A 27,997-nucleotide genomic window follows, 5' to 3' on the forward strand; every position below is an offset into this window, starting at 1 on the left:
ATATGCCTTCATTGTAGCAAAAATCTATTAGTGCAAAAACACTTACAAAAATGCATGCTTCATTACAACAGAAATGAGTAAACCAGGTGTTCCTAATCAAGGGGAGGGCGTACTAATAAAGAATAACGACTCCCACCAACTCCAAGCCAACTGAAAAATACCCCAGAAAGATGTTGTTTATGGTGAATCGTACACTAATAGTGTACGATAGTAAAGTACTGGGACTGAGATTTCAGAGATGTGTTTCTTTCATAGACAGAATCAGCATTAGGCCTTACCGTGCTCTCCAAGCCCATCTCGGGCACGTTGCACCTGACTGAGGCGTCATCGTGGTGTGTGCACCCTCTGGTGGACACATCCTGGAAGTAGCATTCAGTGATGGAGCGCTCTGTGCCAGTACACTGCACTGTGTTCATGTGGATGGGTCCCATACCTACAGAGAACACAGAATCCCATTGGTATTGCTTTCAGTGATGGCAACACTGAGGTCTATCAGCAGTCTGTGGACATATTCATACAGAGCAGTACTGTATTTCCGAGCACTGAGGATAGTATTACAATAATTGGTAATTGTCGGCCTTACAGAGAACATTTTATAAAAACACATACAGGTATTGTTTATAATGACTGTATAAAAAGAATACATTAGTATGTTCCTGAAAAACTTTGCATAAAGATGTTTTCAGGGAGAGGCAGCATTTTTTAAATTCAGGATGTGAGGATGCCCTTTTCTGTGTTTCCACAGACAGCAAAAGTAATTGTTCTCCAATCTACTGAATTTTCTATTTTCTGAGCATCTGGAACTGGATGCAGATCTACTGGATGCAGTCCCTTCTTAATTGTTTGTGTGGGTTTAATTGTCCCTTATGCTTCCTGCTGTGACCAAGAAGGATTTATCTGTATAGACCACCTGACCACACTCTCATCTGGGAGATGAGGGATCTGAAATGTGTGGGACCAGTTTCATCTCCAAATCTGGATGCAATCACAGCACATAAAAACATTGTTTTCAAGTAGCTTGACTTTTTGACTACAGAGTTCCAGACTCAGATTGCTTACAGTACATCTGAGAAGAGTTTCACTGCTCCCTAAGGGTGCAGTACACAAGCATCATTGGGATGGGTAAGATCATTCCACTAATTAATGGTCCTCCTCGGTCAGTCAGCTGATGGTGGAGATACCAGTTCTGTCAGAGGAACTTGTATAACTGATGACTTGGCGCCACACAAGAATTCTTTCTTTCTTCTTCTAATTCTAAAAATTAGAATAAGGATAAGAAAGAGAAAACACAATGTTTTGGCTATGGTGCCTTCTTCAGGTGTGTTCAGAAACAAGTAAAGATTTTCCAATTATTTATTCTGTGAGATAGCTTTCTTTCCACACATGTCCTTTCAAACAGTTGTCCAATAACTTTAGTTTACATCTCATCTCAATTTTGCTGTAGATTGTCACAGTTCAAAGTTCCAATATTAATGCAAAGTTAAACTGTCATGATCCAGAACCACTCTGGACTAAGGTCTTCAAAACTTTAGTCAGTGTAGGTAGGCAGTAGGCTCAGACAAGATGTATAAACCACATTCCCCACAATTCTCTGGTGTAAATGAGCTGCCATCTTCAGTCACCCGACAAACCGTCTTCTACTGCTGTTCTTACATCAGACGCTGTCACTTGTGTACTGAACCCTACCTACCCACAGCCCTCCTTGGAGTGCCCCTCAAGGACATTTAATTATCCCAGCCGATGGCAGAAGCTTTGGCCTTTACCTCTTTACTCACAAGAAACCTTATTTTATTCAATTGGAAGTTGGCTACCCCACCACACCATCTAAATTGACACAATGAGATCCATAAAAATACATCTACAGCAGATTATCTAATGATCTATTCAGATATTTTACACAGAGTCTACTCCGACCAGTTCTTCTAACGCAGGGGTGAGCAGTCCTGGTCCTGGATGTCTGGGAGTCTATCTTCAGGTTTTAACAAGCTCCAAAGTTATTGGCTTAATGGGACCAATTTAACAGCTCTGCCATATTTGACATATTTTTTCTACTTCTAAAAGTAATAAGTAGATCATATTTAACAGCAGCTCTTAATCCTGGTCCTAGAGTACCACTGTTTCTGATGTTTTTTGTTCCAACAGGACTGTTGATCACCAGTGCTCATTCCTGCTAGTAATTGATCTCCTCACTTCTTTAGGTTTTTTTTTTCTGCACTCAGAATTCATTTTTAAAAATACCCCAGCACTGTGACTCTCTTTTCTGGTCCCTGGTAACCCCTGTTTCTTCGGGATTTTGCTAATTGTAGCCTTAGCAGGCTAATGTATTTTGATTTTCTATTTGCAGCCTTTTTTAAATATACTTTCGGCTCCTAAAAAACTCAACAACATTTGTAATTGGGATAAACCTTTTGCTAATTAGTGAGTTTTAAAACCACCCTCATTCAGGAGAATACAGTATACAGTATAACCAAATGCACTTAAGCAGAACTAAAAACATTGTCTCACCATGAGTCTGAACTAAAATCCTAGTCCTAAAATCTGAATCAACCAGTGAATGCTTCTTTAATAAAAATACCAAAAGGAAACAGAAGGAGTTAATCCCTTTTTAGTCTCCAAAGTTTAAAAGAAAAACACTTTATTTTTCTTAAAAGAAGCTCAGGTTTCCCAGACTGGTTTGCCTGCCCTTTAATGGAACATTCTGTTTTGTGGTCAGTTGATCACTACCTATAATCGGGCATAATAACAATTGTTAGTAGGTGTCAAATCACTGACTGCAGAATATTCTCCTGTCAATAAATTTCAAGTAATCTCATACATTTATTACCCTTTTCCATATTTCATCAGTTTAGAGTGTGTGTGGAGGCAGAACACATTTTTTATGATCAAATAATTTTTAAAGGATTTTTATAACTTGGCAATTTAGTTCTGTTGTTTATCTTGATGTTTTTTTTCCATTGTAAAACTTTAATGAAAAGATTTGAACCGAAAGTCATCCCAGTCATCCCACTCCTGACTGTCACCAAGACAGTATGCAGTTTATTATCTGTATTCACAGCAGTAAAACTGCACGGAAAACAGCACACTAGCTACTTAACACTAATTTCCATAACTTTGAATACAGAAATACAAACAAAAATTATATACAATAATTCCTATTTGAAATTTTTTAATACATCACTTGTAATGAGGTAAGCACTGTCCTCTTCATTATAGAAATAAGGATGTTAAATAAAGCAGTCCTCAAAGTTCAAATTCAAACATCCCAATATATTTAAATTATTTTACAAATCAGATGTTCAGACTGTTTTTCCTGAGATCCACAGATTTGGTGTATTATCTCACACTGAAATTGCCTTGTTTCTGAGCTGAAGTATTGTAGGTGTTGTGTCGGAGTGTATATTATTTCTTCATGAGGTGGCCTATGGTGCCTGTGCCAGGAGCTTCCAACGTCTGCTGTAGAGCATAATCAGCATTGCAAAACGTCTTTTGATGTTTTTACTGTAACTTTCAATGCGACTGAGTTAGTTCTCCTTTATGGGTGCTAGTGTACTGCATTCACAGAATATGTTTTGTGGCCAATTGCACCAGCAATTATAATTTAATATCTAAGACATCTGTCTGCTGTTGAAATTAAAGCACATGATAATAAATGACCTTGTTCTGAAGCCTACCAGCCACAGTTCAATGTCGGCCTTGTCCCAGCACAGACACTTCCAGACAGAAGCAGAGCAGGGGACTGCAGTGCATGGAAAAATTTGAGATAACCTGCTATTTAACATACCACAGCTGCCTTGTCTGCCGAATTACTGTACAGTATGTCAACGCACAGTCTCAATGTCACAGAACAGAAGAAGTAACCACACAGAAATAAACTAAGACAGAAAAAAGTGAAAAACTTAATTCTTCCTGACCAATGAAAATAATTCCTATAGATTATCCTGCCTTTAAGCATTAGGCATAGGTCTAGTTATCACTCAGGGCCAGACCCTTGACAGATCCATGGTGAGAGAAAGACAATCAGACATGACATAGAGCAAAAGACTGATGGTGAAAAGGGACTGTGTATAACTACAGGATGGTGGGTCAGGATGAATCACGATCCCGCTTGCACTAATTAACTCAGTGAACATATAGCTCCTTCCCTTCTGGAGTCTTGGGTGCAGCTGTATTTAAAAAACACATACTGTACAGTATATCGTGGTCTCAATCTTCATCATTACATTCTCATTGAAAAAAGCTTATTTTATCTCATTACAACCTCAATCAATGCTGAGGAAAGTTAAAATGACGCTTCCTGCTAACAATTAAAAACATAAGAAGGGTTACAAAAAGGGGGAGCCTATTCACCCATCTAGCCTATTTGGTACTTAAATGGGAAGCTTGCTTTCAACTTGACTTCTACAACTCTAAAACCATTGTTTGTGTCATACAGCAGCAGTGGCTGATGACAGTTATCCCTCTTAAAACCATATTTATTTGTATATTGTACCACTGTTCTTCTGTGTGGCCCTGGGCCCTATTTTTTCCTATTTTTGAGTTAATAATAATTCACTCTTAGTAGTGGCAAAGCATACTGTATATCACTTTGCTGTAACAGAAGCCACCCGCAATAGTGAAACAAAAAGCTTCACGTACATCAGCATAATCCCCCATGTTTTTTCACATCCCTTCACAGAGAGTGAGGAATTCCTCACAATACAAAATCTTAACAACATTTCAGAATTATATCTCTGAATGTCAGGGTCGTAATGTCCCAGAAAGACATATTTCTGAATACGAAACTCGCATCAGTGATACTGCAAATCCTCCTGGATTTCAGCAGCAGCAAGGCATTAGAGTTCTTAGATAAGCAAAACTTGGAAGGTTCCTCTAACTGGCAATAAAATAACACACAAATAGTTTGAGGTGGTGCGATATCAATGCCTTTAAAATCAACCTGTATACAGTAGGTGCACATTTCCCATCAATGAGTCATAAAGCCTCTAAACCCCTCACACTCAGTTTGCTTTTGTGTCTGCAGCGGTAAGTTACAAACACAAAACAACTGGTATTTTCTGATTTCAAGGCAATGAATTCCTAATGAGTCCATTAGTTCGGAATGTTTTGGAAGAAAGTCCTCTGTGAAACAGGATGTCACACACATGTGGCTCACTCATGGCTCTCCTGCACTAGGCCGGTAACAGACTGGCTCACCTTGTCCCAGGAAGGCTCCGGAAATGGCTTCTTTGGCGGTGCCGAACCCCAGCTCACGGCAGACCACACTGGCCGCCAGCAGGTCCCAGCGGTGGTCGCACACCGTGCCCCACTTCCCCTCGCGCAGCACCTCCACACGGCCCTCGCCCAGCCGCGGGCCCGCCTTCAACCGCACGGCCAGCTGTCACGGGGCACGAGACAGAGGACGTCTCACACAGGTCCGCACAACCCCCTCCCCAGCAAAAACAGTGGACCAGCTCTTTCTCAAGTTCAGATGTGTCCAAGAAGAATGGCAGGAAGAAAGTTTGGCTAACACACATCCGTAGAATAGAAGTCAGCAGGTTGGCTGATATTGCAAAAACACTATGTAGTACGTTAGCTGTCTGACAAATCCCACACTTCGACAATGCAATACAGCACACAGGGAAGAAAAATCAAAAACCAGCAAGTCTAGATAACCACAGTCATCCCGTCCTTTAAATCAGTTTCTTGAGTGACTGAACAGGCAGATAAAACACAGGATTGAAATCAAGAAGAAATGCAATCTCTGCAAAGCAGCTGGTCTGAGGTTATCAGGCCATGCTCTCCGGACCTCACCTCTTTGCTGTGTTGTTTGTGCGGCCGGTTTCCAGGGCTCTTCCTGAACTGTGGTCCTGGGACACAGCGGGCCACAGCGTGCATGCCATTCCTGCAGGGCACCAGGCTGCGGGGAATGGACAGCTGGACATGGCACTGCGACAGGCTGGGCTCGGTGCCTTGGCAGCTCACCTTCTCCACCCAGAAGCTCTTCTTGCGAGACATGGTGCTCAGTCTGCCGGGGAAGAGGGAACAAGCCGGTGCCTTGTTGTGTGTGTGTGACTGATCGTTTCAGGGACCTTTCTCACTCAACAGCAGTGGAAGCCCGTTACTTTATTACAGTGCCCTTTTTCAATTCAAAACAAGAAATACAAGTAAAATAAATAGCTGCGCAGTGAGTAAGGTATATTCCTGAATCATTCCACTCCACTGATCTCTTCTCTACGATGGTGAAACCTATAATCAGGGCCTGCGCACTCCAGCAAAAGTGCTGCCATCCGGGTAACAATATGAGCAGAACGTCCCTCTTTTATCCGTTACTAAAGAAGAATAATTTTAATAAGACTGATCACTGTCAAAAGAATAGACTCCCATATAGTGAGATGTTTTTTTTTCATCTCTGCTGCAGCAGGTTTTAATAAAGTGACTCTTAACAAGTGTCGAAATGAAAATACGTTACCTGGATGCTGGCTTTTTCACCTTCGCATCCCACAGCTTTCTGTAAGAGACAAATGGCAGGCAATACTTAATTTCCATTTCCAAAAGCTACTGTACACCAGTGAATGGTGCCTACAGTATTTGTTAAATTCGCAATCTTGCTGTTAACACACTGAGGGGTCTTTGAGTAACACAGGCATCAAGCATCACAACACAAGATTTATAGAAAATCGGGTGAAGGAGACTGAAGTGTGGTGGGGTGTTCAGTGAAAAATATTTGTGAAACTGTAAGATCAGTAATGGACTTGTCTTGTGGTCCAGATCTGCATCTGCATTTCCAACTGCCTACAGAGATGGAATAAGAAATCCAATGATACAGCACAACAGGGCAAAGAAAAAATATAAATGGGCAAAACAAGCATTGGATTTTAAAGTAGATTTATTTCATGCTGCTTCCAGGTACTTTTGTGAATGTATCAACACAGATACCTCAGTGACCACATTTGATTTAGAGTGACTTAGGTTTTTTTTTAAAATCTAATAGAGGTGTGTCACAGGGTTCATCCAGTGCCCTGCATCTCCGCTGACACTTCTGTCTGGTAAGGGATATACTGTACTTTACTGGAAACCTTTTCCCATAAGCAGTAGTCAAGTATTCACATTATGTAAACATCCATTCAGCAAAACAAACAACATGTGCAATGTGGCACTGTGGTGAGAGGCCAGTGAAAGTCAAATCTCAGCTCAGTTATTATCTTACTCTGTCAATCCTACTCACATTAATTCCTACAGGATATTATTTTTTTTCTCCCACAAAATTTCATGAGGTTTCAACCATCCTGTTGAATTCCAAAAATATTTCAGGGTTTGAAAACCAACTTTTTACAAGTATGCTACAAAGCACTAAATTCAGACTTACAGTAAACTACTCTTAAACAAGAGAGTCAAGGATAAGTGCATAAATGAAGAAGTGGTTGTCATGGGGGATTTAAACTTTCCTCAGACAAACTGAGAAAAAACAATAGGAACATTCAAATGATATACAGTATATGGTTACCAGCTTTATCAAGGCTTCCTTAGTTTGTTAGAACATCGACTAGGTAAAATATCTGTATTGATTTAGCATTTCCAAACAATGAAGACAGATTGAGGACAAGAGAGCTGAAGGAACCATTAGAGAGCAACAATCCTAATGCTTTTCTTTGAAGTACTTAGAAAATCAACAAGTAAAATGTTGCAACTTTCAAAAAACAGACTATGAAGGGATGAGACAAAGCCTAATAGCAATAGAATGGGACATATTCATTTTAAACACTGAATCAAATACATTCATGGCAACAACTTATTGTCCTTATAACATGGAACACTTTTCCTCAAGCAATTAAACCAATTATGAAAAACATAGTATAAGGAGAAAGAAAGAACGTAATAAAGGTTTGGAAAAACAAGATCTGGTTTAGAAAAGGGATGAACTACAAGCATGTTATGAAAATGATATTTAAAGAGTCAAGCGGGAGACAAAAATGAATATTTATCATGTAAACTTAAATCAATATTTTGCAGTATTAGAACAGCAAAGGAACTGTAAAAGATAAAGTGTTTCAGGGATAAAGATGGGAAGGTTTAAGATAGATACTTTATTGCCCACTACTGTGGAAACTTGTCTTTGGCTCCTCCCATAAAAGTACAAAACACACAAGCAAAACATAAAAAGTCTTATCAAATCACATGAAGTACATGAAATCAAAACAATAGTATATCATACATAAAATAATGGATAAAAAGGTAGTGGGGGGACATTTACTGAGCTGTTTTATTGCAGAGGGGACAAAAGACTTCTTATATATAATTTTATTTGAAATATTTGAATGTATTAAATGTATGTTTCACTTTTTCACTTATATGTTTACCAAGGAAGGAACAGACAATTTGCCCCAGGTGGAAGAAAGACAAAGATCTACTGTGCGTGTATGTTCCATAATATTAGCACAGTAGACACAGAAGTGCTTTAGGTACCACGGACAGGTAAGTTTAAAGATAGGTAATTTCCAGGGACTGATGGTTTTCTACCTGTTGTGCTTAAGGGAACGAAATGTTATTCATAGGCCATTAGCAAAAGTCAATTAATATAATACACCTCCATAAAAAGGTATGATAAGTAATTATAAACCAAGCCTTACATCTATTTTGTGCATGGTTATGGATATAACAATTAGAACTAAATCGGAGGATTATCTCTATGACAAAAAATTATTTCTAAGATAAATTAGATGAGATAGAAATAGAATACTCTTTAATTATTATTGAATGACGCTGTTCTTTACTTGTATCTTTAGGAGAAGACATCTTAAAGAGACTTTGGATATAGCAGGTACTCACAAGCATTAACTTTAAATCAGGACAAGTCTCATACTAGAGGGATTTGGTCATGTGTCTCATGCCTTTCTTGGAAAGGTTTTGTGGGAGATGGACAGACTTGTACAGAGATCATTTCCTAAAAGATTAATAGCATTTTATCACCGTATTTTCATAAGAAAAATGTTTTTGCTGTTGTTTACATAACCTATACTAATGGAAAGGATTTCATTTACAACGTACAGAAATGTAAGAGTAATTTCTTAAATATCCAGGAACAATATATCTGCTGTGTGAGAGCAGGAAAGAGTCTCATTGTGTGGGAAACTAGCTCCAAATTAATATAAGAATGCACTACCAGCTGGCTTCTGGACCACACTCAATTATATCTTACGACACCCTCAGCATGTCTGCCTACACTGGTTTGTATAAAATGGATTTCTAAAACATTGACTTAAAAACAAACATTTCCTATTAGGCTGAGCCCAGTCATTCTAGCGCTGAGCCAGGAGCAGAGGTACAGAGCGTCAGGGGTTCATCCAGCTCAGCAGTGAGGTGAGCTCCTCTACAGCCACATCAAACACTGCTTCACTCTGCCTCTGGCACATTAGTAGGAAAGAGAGCCATCCAAACATGTGTCATTTCAGCCTCAACAGCATACCTAAGAGGGGAAGCAAACCGAGTCATATTGCAGCACTTTGAGAAGGAATGTATGAGCAAAAACACAAACATGGTCTATGTTCATTGCTCAAAATTCCCAGCATTTTGCTTTTCTAGTCAGGAGCTCAGAATGGGAATGTTAACCCTGCAAACACAGAGAGTTCACCATGTCCAAAGGATAATGTGTCACAGTAACTAATCCCATGAATGCTCTTGCAAAAGATGTAAAATCCATGTAAAGTCCAAACAACATGAACAGTAGGGTTGGGAGCATAATAGTAGATAACTGTACAACCAGGTAAAAAAGGGTATTTACTGTAATGCATCTGTACAGCTCGGTTGTAGTCACCAACAAAGTGATAATTCCACGTGTGTCTAGGAGAAGAAAGTAAGAACATTACAAGAGAGTGTAAAAAAGTCAAAATCTTGTGGATAATTTTACTTGTCCATTACTCGTAATCAAGCACTGCTAATGAGAGAAACTTACTAGGGAAACAGGTCAAATCTGCAATAGTGCAACACTGAAGCAATCTTAAGGGTATAGAATCAAAAAAACAAGTCAAGAAAAAAACAGATTACAGCTTGTCTTCTGATCAAGCCAGAAGAGGACGTTTAAAGAAAGGGAAAAACATCTAAATGTTTGTAGTTAATAAAGGTCACGAACAACTGCATTTAGCCAGTAAGGCTACCCAAGTGTTACAAAAAAACTGGGATTGTCTGCCATGTGGTTGTGTACTAACTTGTTGCACAGACCAGACACAAAAGTATGCCTGATTAAAGCAGCTTTGCAATTTAAAAAGACTTAAAAACCACTTTGTTTCCAAGCAACAGAAATGCCTAAAACACGCACATTGCGACATGTGGCACTTTATTTTCCCTCCACAATTACAGACCCGTGATATTGCTGTACTTTCTGGCAGGAATTCCAAGGCAATGTCTATCAGTTCCCTTCTTACCAAAACATAAATAAAATACTATTAAAATAAACAGTGTTACCTAAAATGAGAACAGCAGCAACAAACCAAAGCAGAAAGGCAAACCAAGTCTCCTTGAGCATTAGCTGAGCGATGAAATGAGCATGCTGTTGCACTGCTAAATTCTTGTTTTTTTATCTAGTGTAAAAGAATGCCATATTCTTCTGTAAATTTTATATGTATTTCAGTGGCTAATCTTCCCAATGAAATTCTATACTATCACTATAGTCTTGTTGCTCAAAGTTAGCTTCTTGAATAAATTCTTACAAATCTATGTACCGAGATATGTGAAGTCCAAAGATCCATAATCCAACACCCTTGAATACACACTACGTATTTTGTTTCTAATTAAAGCAGATGAGAAAACACTGTAAAACACTGTAAATACCTTTGCCGGGAGGGTCAGTGGTGGATTAAAAAGTTTTATTTAAAAAGTTAGTAGAGATAATTTGTCCTGATGAGAACTTACAGTGCAAACAAACTTTGTAAATGATGCATTTTTTTTTACTTCTTGTAATGGCTTGCTCCCAAGTCTCCACCTGCCAGTGTAATTGGCCTTTGAGTCCCACCCCAAGTTTACAAACCCAGGAAGGGGAAATGATAGCTCTGACACCCTCCGGAGCTGGTCTCCACAGAGACAACTACCACTAAGCCGATTATCCTGGCATGCCCACTGCCCCTATTTCTTCGCTGGCATCTACTCTCTGGGCTGGGAGGACTCTGATTAGTGGTTGCTGAATTTGCACCTGCTACCTAATAATTTCAGGCAAGCGTGTGAGAGTGAATGTTGCTGGAAGCACTTTCATTGAGGGTGCCTGACTTTGCAAGTCCTGCAAATTTATTTAAGTAACGAGAACAGCCCTGCGGAAGAGACTCGCTCTTTATGGAAGATAGAAGTGCTCTATCTGAGAGCCACACTCCATTCATTGACACTTGGAGGCTGAGATCTTGGATGGCCTGCTGTCACAGCCTGCACATGTTACAGGTGAGGCAAGACAACTTTATTACAGAGGGAGGATAGCACAGCCCCTGGGAATTATCCTTCTTAACTGCAATACAAACATCCAGGCAGGAATTCATTACGAGACCACGTGGCATGAAATGGCCACAAACAGATTTAAGAGTGAGAGAGGAGATGGAGGTCCCAAAAGGCTCCTTTGGTTCCTCCTCACAGAATGTAGGATGAATGTTTGCCTAGGGCCTGTTAGGTCAGTTGTAAGCAATGCAATTCGTTCACAAATTAAGGAAGCACCAAGCTGACCAAAAGGAAGCTCGGTCTGGGCAGAAATCAGTCTGCAGAAAGATCTCCGAATGCAAAGTAGTCACCAATGTTTTGTGCTGGATTCTGGCAGAACCCAACCTTCTCAATCAGGCACTGAAAAAAGGAAAAAAAAGGTTAAATAACGATATGTTTAATGAACGAACACATTTCCAATCACGACCAACCCTTCCAAAACACCAACCACACTTTCTAAAGTAAAAAAAAATAAAGCTGTTGCAGTATCTTAAAATTCAGAAACATTTGCCAAGAACGCCAAGCACATTTTGAAAAAGGAACAGGCGTTTTTAAAATACTAAATATAGACATCAGTGCTAATGACACTCACAAGGTACAGTTTGTATGTGCTCCCCGTCTGTCCCTCTCCTAGTCTCCGCAGTTGCTCTGCTCACGTCACAGACCTCTGCTGACACAGCAGGCCAGAGCTGGGAGCAGCTGTAATTGCACCCTTTTTGCAAGAAACCTACAAAACCCTCAGGCCTCTCCAAAGTTTAATTATAGCATCTTCTGCAAGCAGCCAAGAGACACTGGGCTGTCAATTAGAAGGGGAGTGGCTGAGAGACAATACAGCAAGGAAAGAGCCTGAGCTCTGAGACGTGCCTGACATCAGGAGCGCAGTCTGAAGCTGGCTGCCACAGCCTCAGCCTAGGTAGCCCTGGACAGCAGCAGGCACAGAGTGCCATCATTCGAATGATTAAAGACAATCAAACTGATAAGACCCCATATGATTCTGAGGGTCTGTCTCATCATTTGCACTTAATATTGGGTGGTATTCATTTCAAATTATTTTTGATCAATGAATAGTCATAGTATTAATATTCAACTGCTCAAGCACATCAAAGAGCTCCCAAAAGACACTTCTGTTACTCCAAAGTATTTTTTACTGAGGTTCTTTGGTAGACTCTTCAATAATCTTTAGCCAGTTTTAAATATCCAACATACTGTAAATATTTATGCTGCCTTAACAAAACGTAATTTGAAGGACACCAGATGCCCTCCAGGGCTTTAGGGAATGTCTTCATGTCTTCCTGGGAAAAAGTTAAACCTTTTTAGTCTTGAACAGAGAAGATAGCGAGGGGACTTGAAACAACTTCTCAAATGATCTAGCAAATAGGGCAAACCTAGGGTGAATAGCCTTCTCTCATTTGTAACTCTCATAAAACACCATCTAACCTTTTTGAGGAGATTTCCTAAGGAATGTCCAACCAGTGAGCAGCACTCCCTGAGATTCCTTACTGACAGCTGTCTTGAGTGAATGGAGCTCTGTGGTTCAGACTGTACTGTGTGGTGCAGGCTGTACTCTGTGGTTCAGGATATAAATCTAGAAACCACTTCAGTGTCACCTCCCTCTAAATTAGAGACCAAAACTGCAAATAATGACATTACTGTGTTTGTTTTTCTAACAATGCCCCTCGCTCTGCGTGGTGTTTACAGTCAGGTCACAAGGAAGTCTTTCATGACTCCTTCCAGAGGCTCCTTTCCTCTTGCTGGCGTCCTGCCTGAAACCAGCCACTGACCTGGCACAAGAGACAGCCTTGTTTGTACACAGAATGGACACGGCTGTCACTGAGTGTTCTGTTTCACCATGATACCAACAAGAACCTGACTGGACTATCCCACCACACCAGGTGACAACTACATGTTTCCCCTGTGGCTGACCTATGACAAGGTCTATGACAAGACTCAACATCTTCAGTGACATGTTGACCTGTTTTAATGTCACAGCAGGGCTGGTAGCAAAGTCTGCCCTTCCATTAACATTATCCTGACCTGTCTGCTCAAATATAAATGAATATACTGTGAATTACAAACACATGCGTACATTAAACCAATATAGAGATTTAAGAAGCTGAATATGAAGGTAGTCTTGGGCTTGTAAGCATTTGTATTAGTAGTATTAGACTGATTATACTGAGGTGACATTTAATGAAAATCTTCTTAGCTCATTAAATGGGCTCAGCTGATTAAATGGGGTTTTGTGCTCAAAGGACAACTATACATTGCTGCTTTTTCACTTATCTTTAATCAGGAACCGACCTTCTGGCAGTTCTGAAAGACCAGCAACATGAGTCTCAACACTGCACATCACTCTTCTCCATTTCACACTAGATGTCTCAGAGTTAAAAAAAAATTAAAATTTTGGAAATAACAAATGGAAAACATAAACAGAGATCTAAAGATTGATAATAAATGAAGTCCATAGACTCCCTGCATTGTTTTTTTTCTTAAACCAATTATGGAAGATTGTGCAACAATGATTGGAGAGGAAGTGGTTTTCTAAACCACAGCACAGACACAGATGTACCTAGGACACTGGAAGGCTCAGGTATTGGGATAAAATGCTTATTAAAAAATACTGGTTTGTTTCAACTGACAGAGTTGGTTTTACTTTTGTGGAGTCACAAAACTGAAAGATGAGGAAACAGTAGAGACTGACAGTTAAACCCAAGGGACTTGGTAGTATTATGTTCTAGCTTCTAGAAGTAAGGTACTGTACAGAGACAACTGTGGTTCAGGTCATAGGGATAAGTCAACTGGACCTGTGCTAATCGCCCGTGGACTGGGCCTGAAGGAAGTGAGCTATTGCCTAACACATGCAAGTAAAATAATAGATTTACACTATTCAATTGTAACAGATTCCTGTAATACCTTCTGTATAACCAAGCATTAAATCAAACATAGTCATTAAGATTCAATTTTTAAAAGCAAATCAAACAGCAGTACATTTTTCAAGAGCATAAAATGTTACAGAAGTTACTTTTTTACCCTGTCCCACTAATTACATGAATGTGTCCTTTACAGTAATGTAGTCAACATGTTAGAGATGGAGGACTAGGAAGATTGGTTAAGAAGGTATGGTCAGTCCTGGTCCTGGAAAGCCCGTGTGTCTGCAGGTGTTCATTCCACCTCAACTCTTAACAAAACAACTCAGCTGATTATTGACTTAATGGGACATATTTTTGACAGCTTCCTCCAACTCTTCAGATATCGGTGCTTTGTAGAGACCTAGAAAACCTGCAGACACACTGACGCTCCAGGACCAGAAATGACCACACCTGAGCTAAGGTATAGTACTAGAGATATTATGACCCACTGCCCAGAAGAATCTGGAACCTGGTGTGGACCAAAAACAACTGAAGATAGTGTAATCACACAAGTGCCAAACAGACATGGGCCTGCACTAACACACAACTGCAGACTCCAGGATGGTATTATAAAACTTTGCAAAAATGGGGTAATTGTATGAAATTAGACAACAGGACTGTGGTGTCAGGGAAAAAACAAGCATCACAACCCATAATGTTATTTAACAAATCTACATCTGACATTAATCACAGAGATCTAAAAAATGTTAAAAACCAAATGCAAGCACAAGCATAACTAACAATATAATTAGCTGCAATATAATTTTCCCTTGTAGACACCAAGCTGCTTTTAGATAGCAGAGCGCACGAGAAAGCAGAGCACATCAGAAAGCAGAGCAGCCTTAATGGTTATATTGCTTAAGGTTCCAGAGCAGTACCTTAATCCTTGTCTTTTACCTGTTTTAAAGTCTATCGCAGAAAAGTCTGTACATCAGGGCTGTTCTAAATATCAAGAGGCATTAAGAAGCAGCAAATACTACTGAAACCAATACTTATTCTTTGACTGGTACTCTGATTGATCAGTACTGTCAACCAAAACACCCAGGGAATCACTTTTCTTTTCCAACAGCGCCTCACAGGGCTGCACATAGGGTCTGTAGATGTCTATTGATTTTCAGCGGACTGGACGTACACTAGGGTACAGACCATTTTCATTCCGATTGCAATGGGCAAGTAATAATGTTTCGTGAGGGCGTTGTGGGATACCCGGTAGGACTGTGGGCACTGAGTGAGCAGATGAGCAAAGTGTAGCTCTGTGGTGTTGTGTGTGTGTGTCAGAGGGGACTGCTGGGATACCGCAGAGGTCTTTAAAAAAGTTCAGTGAATAAACACTAAGTGCTGTGTGGAAAGAGATGAAGCTTCCTGGGCCGCACAGCTACAGTATATTTACACTCGGAGAAGGACTCTAAATATAGCTGCCTGTCCATGTGGCGCTGTGACACGGCTGGGGAGTCACAGACAGCACACCCAGATTGGTACACCCAGAGGCAGACAGCGCCCCTCCCCACCGCCAGGCTGCGGAGGGAACAGGGAGACACCCCAGGAAAGAGAGATTTCAGCAGTGCCTTCACGTGGCCTCAGACTATGGCTTGGCTTTTTCCACTTGTTACTCTGCCTCAAGGGTGAGAGCTAAATGTGTTCATTTCTACAGATGAGTTCTGTTCATTACACATGAAGGAAGAAAAGGAAGCAAACTCCTTCAAGAAAATCAATCTCAACTCTTCCACGGACCAAGAATCAAGAACTCCTCAATACAATGTTTTTTAATCAAAGACTTTCTTCCACAGTGTCAAGTGAAACAAGTAATCAGCTTTTACATAAATCACACACAGCTCTCAGGCGTAAAGTGCTAAACATTTTACACACCAATGTTTTTTTTTTATTAAAGATTTGTTAGGGATAAACAGTGCATTTATGTAGAACCAGGTAATGAGAGCTTTTGCACCCATATGGTTTAACAAAGGGAACAGAATACAGTATTCATGTTCAAGTAAAATCTTCCTCAAAGTGGATTCAAGTATAATAAAGGGAAAGTGGTTTTATTCACTTTTTTTAAAAAAAATAGTAGTAACATTAGAAACAACAGTCAGCTAAAAACAAATTAAATAATTGAAGGGATACTTGAATAATAATCCTCTGTGATATTGGAGCCTGTCACAGAAACCTGAGAGTCATTGTCCTATTGCTCTTCTGAAAATGCAGCAGTTGAATTGGTCAACTGTTTGCAGAATTCTAGATGGTATTAGTGAGAGGGGAAGATCAATATGCCATTATGTAGAAGGTCTAGCCCTTAAGAACTGTCTGCTGGGCGGAGATAACACAGCAGAATGTCTATCCAGCAGACTGCAGAGGTGACTTCAGTCTGTGTTGATAAATTTAATAGATCTATCTTAATACAGATCTGTAAGACTGAAGCTAATTTCTTATTATTTATGCATTTGTTTTACGTTGTGACTCATTTTCTTTACTGACACTTGAGAATACTGAAGTGCATGTTAAAGAATGCAAGCGCAAAATGGACAGTATCTACTGTACATCAACAAGCCAAGCCTGAGAGCCTCAACCCTGTCCTGCAATAGTGTTTCTAAATTCCGTTTGTCTTCCCTTGCTGTTATTCAATAGAAGTGTACAGCAGAAAGCAGAAACTTATCCATCATCTACATCAACTTACTTGTACATCTTGACATTATGCTGCTCTGCAGATGGGAATCCCAGCATGCCACACACCACCTGGCTGCTGTTGAGAGTCCAGCCCAGGTCACACACCTGGCGCCACCTGCCTGCGTGTTTCACCTCCACCGCGCCCTCAGTGATGGGGGCACGGACCTTGGTGCTGGCAAGAATGGGCCGGAGCCGGACTTCCTCTATTTGGATCCTGCTGCCTCCCTGCAGAACACACAGGGTCACCAACACTAGCACTTTCTCTGGGGTGTGAACATATGAACACAAGAGACTGACATTGTAAAAGACTGTGTTTTTGTGACAGAAGGGCCCCTTCATGTTGTTCTGCTGTGGTCTTTAAGCCCTTGCTCACCCCTGTTTTACGGTCTTTAGACAGGCAAGCCGTCCTACTCCAGACAGACCTAAATGCAGCTCTGGTCTGTGCTGTTTTATTAGAACACAGTCTTCTTGGCAGAAGCTCCTGTGAGAGAGTGGTTTAGATTCAACATTGACATGACTGAGGTTCCAGGAACAGGCAATCCTGCAGTGCTGAGTGGGCAGCGGTGAGCGGTGGGCAGCTCAGGAATGGAATGAATGTCTTGGTTGCCGTTTTCTGTCCAGGTGCAACTCCTGGTAATGGTGACTGAAAAGCAGCTTCACAGATGCTGCCACACTCAATCAGTTCACACTTCCTGTTTGTGGCCCCCCTTCGGGCCTGATGTGCTATCATTGCATAGGAGCCTGTTCTGTTATTTATTAATCCTACAGGTACACATTTGAGATTTCATAAATATATGCGTTTCCTTTCCATTTCTTTTCTGGAGTCACAACAAGCAAGCAATATTATCCTATTTCATCTCAACTTTAAACAAACGATCACCACTGGGCACTTTGTAGTCAAGCACAGAATTAATTAATTATTGTGGGAATTCATCCCTGATCCAGAACACAATGAAAGTAAAACCTAAATAAATAGAAACATAGACAGGATTCTGTTATTTTAAATACAGAATTAACTGACGTTTTTTGTAGGAATACAAGAAGCCACAGTGCCGCTCATTAAAGTTTGGAAATGTGATTATTTCAAATGAGCCCTTTCCAGGAAAAGGATCTTCTCCTGCTATGCTCTGAACCAGTGCATTTCAGGGCCAGTCTTTATAGCTGAGAATATGCAAAAACGTCTGAAGGAGAGGGTTGGAAACCCTCCAGTTCCTCACCGAGTTGATGAGGTTGTTGGGGCGCCCTTGACGCTGTGTGACCATGTTCCTCCTCTCCTCGGTGCAGATCACCCCCAGATCCTCTGAGTGCTTGCAGTCGCTGATGCCCCAGCCGTTAAACTGGCACTCTGCCAGGGATTTCTCAGTGCCAACACAGCGCACATTGTCCATCCAGATAGGACCTGGCAAGGACAGCAGTGCAGGTCCAGTGTGAGAGGCAGATTCTACCCCAGACAGACAAGGGCAATGTCCTGGACTTGTGGGGAAAAAATCCCTCACTCCAGTGTAATAGAATTAAACCCAGGAAGACCTATCTCCATACTGCCTTCCGTGATTAACAACCAATGAACAAATACAGTAAGTACATCCTTTAGCGATAAATACGAGAATTAATCTACTTTTAAAACACGAACATCTTCCTTCATTTACTCAGTTTAGCAAGGACAGCCTCCCGGACATGACAAAAATAAAAGAAAAGTCCCTTTAAATTCTGAGCCAAAGAAATTATATTCATTAAGCAGATTTATTCCAAAAGCAGACATATTAAGTAAATGCTCTCACTGGCAAACTTACATACAGCATCTTATATACTGTAGGGCCCACATAATCTAATTTTTATGCTTTTATAATGAATTCAATTCAAGGCGAAACTTAACCAGTGTTAGACAACACATACTAAAAATACAACAACTAGTAAAATTATTTGATGGTGCATTTTAATTTAGAATTATGACAAATTTGGAAATGTGGAGTCTTTGAATAATCTATGACGTACGCAAACTGATGACAGTCAAATTGCAAACAATTTCGCAATAATACAGGATGGTAATTTTCAATAACTAAACTCAGCAGTAAATAGAGGGCATTTTGCAAGCAATAACAATGTGTGACATAATTATTGCAAACATGCATGGAGATGCAGTTTGTGCAGCTGGACCCGGGGTTTAAGGCACATCTCCAAGCGACAGACCCACATGGCCCGAATGGGCATCTTACTAACTGATTCCACTTCACTGGAAGAATATGAGCAACACTAATAACAGAAAAAATACATGCAATCAAGCCTGGGGACTTCTTGAGACCTGGAACAGTGACATATGGATTACATATTGAGTTTTGATCATATGATGACTGGTAGCTGATACACAGCCACATGCCTGATTATCTCCTAACCTTTGATTAGTTTAATCAAAGGCATTCCAGCAGCCACGTCACCCTGCAACTCACAACTGGCAGCCCACTGAAGCTCCGCAGGTATGCGCCTGGTTAGTACCTGGATGGGAGTCCTCCTGGGAAAAACTAAGGTTGCTACTGGAAGAGGTGCTGTGTAGGTGTAATACCCTGGTATAGTGACATGGACACTATACTGTAAACAGGTGCCGTCCTTCGGATAAAACATAAAACCGAGGTCCTGACTGTCAGTGGTAATTAAAAATCCCAGGCCATTTCTCAAAAAGAGTAGGGGTGTAACCCTGGTGTCCTGGCCAAATTTCCCCCTGGCCCTTACCAATCATGGCCTCCTAATAATCCCCATCTATGAATTGGCTTCATTACTCTGCTCTCCTCCCCACTGATAACTGGTGTGTGGTGAGCGTTCTGGCGCACTATGGCTGCTGTCACATCATCCAGGTGGGGCTGCACATTGGTGGTGGTGGAGGGGAGTCCCCATTAACTGTAAAGCGCTTTGAGTGAAGTGTCCAGAAAAGCGCTATATAAGTGTAAGGAATTAATTAGTTTACCATCCTTTTGTTATCCTTTTACTTTTTCTAACTCCATATTTTTCGATAGCAAAACCAACAGAAAAAATCTCCTAAATAAAGCATTAACTGACATTAACTCACCTCACTTCTTAAATTATTACAAAATGCCATGACTAGGTAAATAAAAAGCCCTAAGTTATATATTTAATGTAAAGCATGAACTATCACTATAGTGAGACTAATATGCCTTCAGAATGCCTGTTTATTTAATTTTTCTGTCTTGGGTTTGCTGTTATGTTTCCAAAGTCTCAGTTCATTAAACTTTTCAGTGGGATGGACATAAAACTCAAAATAGCCTTGTAAAAAATGAAAAATCATAGGCACTTAAAAACTGTGAAGTGCACTGAGCTATAATGGGAATCCACTGTGTTTTTATAGAAGCCAGGCTGTTTGCTGAGGTATCTGACATAGGAAAAGACTTACTGGTACTCTAGTTAAGCCTAATGACAGTGCCCTTTCGCCAGCATTGTACTGCATTACCCTGGTTTATGGGGAATTTTATTGCATGTTCATTTTAAATTAGAGGGCAAAGCGAGAGGCAGTAGAGAGAAGCAGCATGAAGCCAGGAGCTTTGGTCACTATATTTCCAATTTGACAGAAAATAACCAATTAAAAATATTATAAATCTCTTTGCCTGTAAATTTCAAACACTGAGTGTTTAAATTATTGACAGTGCACTATGATTTCATCCTTTGGCCCTTGTGAAAAAGAGCTGTAAAAACATTCTCTCAGAGGCTGTCACTACAAGACAGCATCAGGCTGGGGAAACTGGCAAGGCCAGGGCTGGGGTTTTGGTGGTTTGACCTACAAGGCAATGAGAGTTGCACACAGATCCCTCTTATTTAAAAAACTTTTTTGGCTGACTTCAGTATCTTTTACTTCATTACTGAAAATGTTATATTGTTTGCTCTCATACCATACAATCCATCCATTTCCTAACCACTTCATCCAATTCAGGGCTGTGGGGGGAGCTGGAGCCTATCCTGGTAAGCAACAGGTTGAAAGGCAGGGTACATGCTGGACAGGAAGCCAGTCAATCACAGGGCAGACAGACGTAAAAACCAATGCGCACACACTCACACCAGTGCCAATTTTCCTAGAAGCCACTTAACTTACCAGGAACTGGAGAACCCTGAAGAATCCCATGCAAATACGGAAAGAACATGCAAACTCCACACAGACCGCACCCCAGGTCTGGAATTGAAACCAGGGCCCAGTGCTGTGTGGCAAGAATGCTAACCACTGTACCACCATGCTGCCCTGCTTTCATACCTATAAATCAAAATATTAAATACAAACACCACAAGACCTACTACTAGCAGCGCTGATGTAAGTAGGCAGTACATACTGTAGTTTGAGTGAGTGAGGCCTTCCTGCCTTTAAAGCCAGGGATGGCTGTTTTTGCTGAGGTACTCACCTTCCCCCTCGCCGTACCTGGCACTGTGTGCCCAGGTGATGCCCCCCACGAATCCTAACTCTCGACACGCCACGTTGGCCAGATTGAGGTCGACGTCATCGTCACAGATGGTGCCCCAGGTGCGGTTGTAGAAGATCTCAAGGCGACCCTCGTTGGGCCCGCGTGGGGACCCCGCCAGGCGCAGCTTCGTGGCGGGGGCGCGGCGAGAGCGGGCAGGTCCCGGCGGGGGGCTTCCCTGGGCCAGCAGAACCAGCAGGGGACTCACGGACAGGAGGAACCCCAACATCGCAACAGGACAGCTGGAGCAAAAACACAGCACATACTGTATAACAGAGGTCTGGTTCTTTTATTATGACTTCAGCCCTGTTGCTACTCTGATTCTCACAGATGAAGGTCTGCAGATCAGGGAACATGCTTTCATCCGAAATGTGCATTAGCAGAGCCATTTTTGTGCACTGCAAGACTGCACTGCATGTGGAGCAGAGTAGGCACCGGCTGCAGGAGAGGTGAAGCTCTCACTAGCGATGCTACAAGCTCACAGGCGTCCCTGGCGTCACAGGGATTGCTGGTGTGTAGCAACCACTGCACCGTGGCTCATGCCGTGACGCAGTCCACAGCTCTGCTTTGGGAAACCCTGGTCTCCGCCAGAGAATAACACACCCTTGTCCAGTGTGTGACCAAAAAGAGCAGGTTCCAGACACCACTGAAGTCCATTTTACATGACACTGACATGATTTTACTCAAGCCTGTGTGATTCCACATGACAAACGTATGTAATATGAGTTCTGGTACCCAAATCCATCCTTACTCCTTCACCTTGTATTAAAAAATCAGTACCTTGACAACATTAGCTCTTCCAGTAAAGCATTCAGTAGTAAATGATCATGAAGCTAATTATATTTCATTAATAATAATCCTTTGCCTGTGGATTTCAGGCAAAACAAGCATAATTTATTTAAATGATGTACAATATGACTCCCATATATCAGGTACTGTATGTAAGATGAGTACTGTCTTACACATATACTAAATATGTCAATTGTTAAATATATGTGTGTATGTGAATGAAAAATCCTTCTCACTTCCAGAGCACTGTTAACTGAGACTTTCTGCAATGAAAAAATGTTTTCTGAGTGGGCTTTTTGAAGGAAAAAAAAGTCTGGTACACAGTCAGGCCCTTAAAGAGCAGCCCTGCCACCATCAGGAGAAAAGGGAAATTGCAGCAGGATCTGCTCTTGTGCTATATTGAAAGTGTGAGTGATAAATTTGGAAAAATAATCTGGCCTCTTTCATGGCCAGTATGTTGCAATGAAAATAGCATGTAATAAGCAATGCTAAGTTGTGGATCTACCTGGAAAAAAAAGCTTAAATGTGCGACACAACATATTTTAAAAGAAAAATATATTCAAACTGTAACTACAATCCAGACGTTGGTCAGTGGAGCTGTGAAAGATTTTAAAACATGAAAATTAGAAAAGGTCCAACTAACTCAATGTCATCACAAACGGAATCTCATCAGTTTATTGTGCAAAGAATAGACACCAAGACATAGGTGGTCTGGGGGCCATAAGGGTTCACATAACTACTATGACTACATTCATGTAGTCAGACCTTCCTAGGAGTGTCACATTTGTGTTTCTGTCCGTCCACCTCCACACCCAGCCTGCAGGGGGCACTGTGACCTGATTCCCTTTGGTTCAGACTGGAGTGTGCTAAAACACTGCATGCTAAAGGATGCACTCAGCTGCTCCCTGTGAAGCCATGAAGTCATGCTCCTCTCCTGGGTGTGCTGAGAGCTCCTGTTAGCGGCTGTCGGTCTGTGGCTTCCCTGTGGAGCACCGCCCTCTCAGTTTCACAGCACAGCAGGAATTATACACAAATTACAGGAGCTCCGACTTGCCCCTCCAAGAATAGATGTTCTGGTTCCAGGCATGACAACCATTGATCTACATCTTCCTCTAATTATCTGATTATTCATCTGTGCTCCTGTTCTATGCTTTTACTTCATATTTACTTCATATATACTTCATATGTCTACAGACTACTAAGATGTACAGATTTGAATTCACTACTTCATGTTTTAGAATTGAACAAAATGAAAACCCTTTTGTGTTCACTGAATTAAAGCACATGACACATCACGTAAATGTTATGTCTCATGCAGTAATGGGAAATGTAGGAATAGTTTAGAGACAAATATTAACTTTGCCTTATGAGCAAAAGTAAATCATTAAAATTCACCAAGAAAAAGCCTGGTGCCAGGAGACTTGAAGATTCACCAAAAATGCTTTGAAGGCTTAGAAATGTAATGTTGCTTTTGAGACAACATAATTCATCTGTAACTGTTTCTAAGTATAAGCATCACATAACAAAAAACATATAATGAGTATATATAATATAAAATACTGCATATATAATAAGTATGTATTATACAATTATATCCATGCACTTTCAGTAACGGCTTTATCCTTAGAGGGTCACCAGTCCGGAGTGTAAACTGGATCCTGCCACAGTAGGGCACAGAGCGCAAGGTGGGTTGAGATGCTGGGTGGGGTGCCAGTCCATCGCAGGGCGCACACACACACACAGATGCTTTCATTCCCACATGCTCAAAGGGGGCAATTTAGAAATTCCAGTAGTTCGTTCGACTGTGGGAGGAAGCTGGAGCACACACAGACTCGGGGAGAGCATGCAAACTTCACACAGGTGTCCCAGTCTAGGTCTGAACTCAGACTACAGGAGCTGTGATACAGCAGCACTAACAGCAATGCCACCCTACCACCCTATAAGCATTATTTCAAATACAGTTTCAATAATTATATTTATTTTTTACTGAACATATGTATATGTTACATAATAATTTTGGCCATTTCATAAGTCAACGTCAGTCAGGCTAATACGTCCTAAGGGCAAATGCGCTACCTGCAGCAATCCACTTTAGCTTTATATACCCACAGCACAATTAGACATATACAGTATTTATATGGTTCTGCTTTCTAGTTGTGATATGGCCAGATCCAATTGGTATTCACAATCCCATCATTCACAGCAATCACTTGCTCTCAAAACACGCCATAATATACAGGAACAAGCAGAGGTAAATACCACACTGAAGAGTTAAAAGGCAAAGGAAAAAGCAAGATTCTATTTCTTCCTTTGCAGTTTGCACACTGATACAGTTTCCCACTCAAACATATATATATACAAGTATAACATACACAAGAATTAATAGGAACAATCCCATTGTCCAAACGTGAGTACGGCAGCACCAAAATACTTTCCAACAGCAAACAGCAGGATACAGTGCCAAATTGGGGAAACCTAAATTTAAAATTGTCGGCTCAATTTGCCAAACCTATAAGCAAACATTCAAATAACCAATCGCTGGTTTAGCTACAAAAAAAGCACAAACGAAGGCTTTGGGAATTCACAAACTACTTGTCACTCTGTATGTTATAAAAAATAGAAAAAAAACATCAGGCAGTCCACTTTTAAAAAAAAACATCAACCCTCACTTGGTAAAGATCCACAAATGGCAACCGCTTACAGGCGGTGAAAACGGTAAAGAAGGACCCCTTAAACAGCAGACAAATAAATGAGCCGAGAGACACAATCCACTCACCTGGCAGGCAGTGCTATTTAGAGCCACTTGCGTCTTTGGGAGAGAGTGAGTGAATGAAGGAGTGTGCTAGTCTCTTTACACTCTATCCTTCTTCTCTCCCTCCCTTTCCCCCTCCTTCCATCACTTTCTCCTTCCCTCCCCCATCTTGCTTTTAATCTCTCTCTCACTTGCTTTTTTCTTCTTGCAGGTTGATCAGTTGAAGGTTTCTCTTTACTTCTAGCTCACCCATTGAAAAAGCTCAGTTAAAAAAGAAGGAAGAAAACCCCAAGTCTGGAAACTGTGTAAAAACATTATAAGCATAATGTAGCCTTTTGCCAATGTACAAGTTCACTTATTGTGCCTTCAAATTTGCTTTAGCATACTATTTGAAAATGTCAGGAGGGAAGATCTCTCCATCACGATCCTTTTTAAGTGCTGTCTCTTAGTGGAGAAAAATGTATTCTGATCCTCGGAGCTGGGACTAGGGTTGGATCAGCCAACCCGACCATCGGTGGAATATGATTTTCGATCATTCCTGGAGAATGAGCATAGCTCCCACAATCTCTGTTGGTTTCTCTCTCTCTTATACACACACGCACACGAGCGCGCAAGCAGGCAGCTCTGCCTCTGTAATGACCTGCGTGTCAATCTTTGTCCAGGAGCTGTGTTGGAAGTTGTGTCCATCAAGAAGATGCAGCACTGTGATTAGAAGGCGCTGTGCCCCACAATGAGACGTAGGCAAATAGAACAAACTATAAAACCTTAGTGTGCAGCGTGACTCACTGTCCTGCCTCAACACACAGCTTGATGAGGTCTTGTCAGCAATCAAGCAGACAAGACCGAGTCATCTGGGTCTGTCTTCGCTTCTGAAATGGCGAGTTTTTCCCACTTTTCATCCAGCTGAGCCAATTTCCCTTCCCATCTGCTTACACACCAGATTGTCTCCAAATAGCACTGGACGACCATGTGACAGCCCAATAGGCCAACTTTGCGAATGAAATTGAACCTTCGGCTACACAGTTGTCATAATGTGTAAAATAGAAGGGTGTGCACAATGAAATGATTTCAAGGCAAATTACTGAGAGAAATATGCACCAGAGCTGTTTATTTACTAATTCTTGGTTGTCTGTATGTCAAGTGAAAAATGTTTGGAATTGTTAAGTAAGAAAGTGAAATCTAAATCTAGTACAAATTAACAAATAAAGACATGTAAAAACATGGTTGAAATGCTGTAAATCAAATTCTGGAAATTATTATTATTATTTTTATTAAAAGCACATACATTTCATTGATACTCACTTGCCATATGCTTGTCAACACAGCAGGTGTGGCAAACAAGTTTTTTTCAGCTGATTTTTTTCCTTCCAAAAGCACACCATGCAATTTACTTGTTTGTGTGTCAAAGTCTGTGGGACTGAGTGCCCGAGTGCCTGTCCCTCCCTCTATGGTAAACCAAAGAGAGGAAGTACAGGCCCCTGGTAGATCAAATTAATCAAAGAGGAAAAAACTCACTGGACAACCCAAAAATATCTAAAATATAAGAGTCCAGCACGTCTTAGCAGTGGCACCAAGACAACAGTAATTTTGAATTCCTGTTTGTTCTTAAACTGGTAGGAGTTCAGCAACCACACAGAGTGTATTGCATGTCTGAGGATCCTAGGAGAGCTTTTGAGAACAAAAGCAGGCTTTTTGGTAAGAGATTGGAGCACTAGGGACCTCAGGTTATTTTCTGAAGAAGGAAATTTTGTTGGAGAGCGAATGAGAACATGTCCATGCTCATTTTGGAGACTTCTAGAAGGCAGAGACTGAAGTATTACAGCTCAGGAAATGGCAGTGCGCACTTTCGCCAGCTAGCAGAGAACGGAGTGCTTTCGGAGTCCACTGTGAAGACGATGTCCAACACAGCTGGTAACCAAGCATCAAGACCCCTCGAGACAAACCGGGAGTGGCACACTGTGCCTTTAAGAGCTGCTGTTGTGGCTCTATGGTCTCTCCACCTCCCTGTAATTACACACTGCTGAACTGGCTCTGCCCTCACCCTCAATTTGTGGTGGCGTGAAATCAATATGTGCTCTCCAACAATAAACAACTGCCTTTTCAAATTATAGCACCTCCTTAGCTTTTAAAAAAATAAGAATTTTGCAACATTCAGCTTCAGCTTTCCCTTTATCGGAAAGGAAGGATGAAACAGTCACCTAAAAGTGACAAAAAGGGTGGTCATTTCAAGCCTTTGTAGAGGCACTAGGATTCACGCTGAAGACTCTTATTCACAGCATGAATAAAAGATTCTTCCTGCTAAGTTCACATTTCGCTTTGTGGAAAAGGGAAATTCCTGAATGAAGTCACCTACTGTGTATTCTTCTACTAGATTATCTTCACCATAAGGCCTTGTTTTAATCAGCCACTTAGTAAACAGTTTAAACTGTAACTTTCAAACAAAAACGCCAGACCACTAACCATGGTAACCTCACCATAATAGCAGTCTGGCAATTCACACAGTTTATTGTAGCTGATTTACATAGCAATTTGTATTTACCATTGTTTTTCACAATTATTATGATCTACATTTACCACACCTACACTTGTTACTTACTCCATTTTTTTGTTTATCAGCAGTGTAACTAGATAAACTGCTGGTGTCTTTCACAAGCGAGGAGCGAGTAGTGGTCTTTCGCCTTGTATTTGCTGTATGACACAACAGCTATTGTTGGGCACCAGTGAAACCACTGCATCTCAAAGGCATTTCAAAGTCCTTTTCTCTTGACCGCCAAAAGGTTGCTTCAATTTCAATTTAATTCCTCTGCAGCCCCTCCTCATTTGTCCAGAATGTTCTGTACTTTATAAAGCCCAACTTGGACAGACTGACAAACATCAAAGCAAATCTATATTTGCCCTTGTGACCCCTGCATCTTGGTTTTAAGTGAAAATGAGGAAAGAAACGCAAATAAACACATTAAAAGTATGCACTGGTACTGGTACTCCACAAATTTCAACTCAAATGT

General features: G+C 41.0%; 1 protein-coding gene across 1 annotated transcript in view; it reads right to left on the reverse strand.

Annotated features, from left to right (window-relative positions):
* Positions 1-25,056, reverse strand: part of loxl4 (lysyl oxidase-like 4) — a 39,099-nt gene extending 14,043 nt beyond the window's left edge. Inside the window, exons 1-8 of the mRNA XM_088916669.1 lie at positions 25,017-25,056; positions 21,395-21,693; positions 18,218-18,399; positions 17,011-17,225; positions 6,449-6,487; positions 5,791-6,004; positions 5,194-5,374; positions 279-433 (exon numbers count right to left, since the gene is read on the reverse strand). Of these exons, the coding sequence (XP_088772795.1) occupies positions 279-433; positions 5,194-5,374; positions 5,791-6,004; positions 6,449-6,487; positions 17,011-17,225; positions 18,218-18,399; positions 21,395-21,680 (1,272 nt within the window). The 5' untranslated portion in view covers positions 21,681-21,693; positions 25,017-25,056. The remainder of the gene's footprint in view (positions 1-278; positions 434-5,193; positions 5,375-5,790; positions 6,005-6,448; positions 6,488-17,010; positions 17,226-18,217; positions 18,400-21,394; positions 21,694-25,016) is intronic.
* Between the last annotated feature and the right edge of the window lie 2,941 nt (positions 25,057-27,997).

This window comes from Atractosteus spatula, chromosome 5 (assembly GCF_055471065.1).
Source record: "Atractosteus spatula isolate fAtrSpa1 chromosome 5, fAtrSpa1.hap1, whole genome shotgun sequence".
Classification (NCBI taxonomy): domain Eukaryota; kingdom Metazoa; phylum Chordata; class Actinopteri; order Semionotiformes; family Lepisosteidae; genus Atractosteus; species Atractosteus spatula.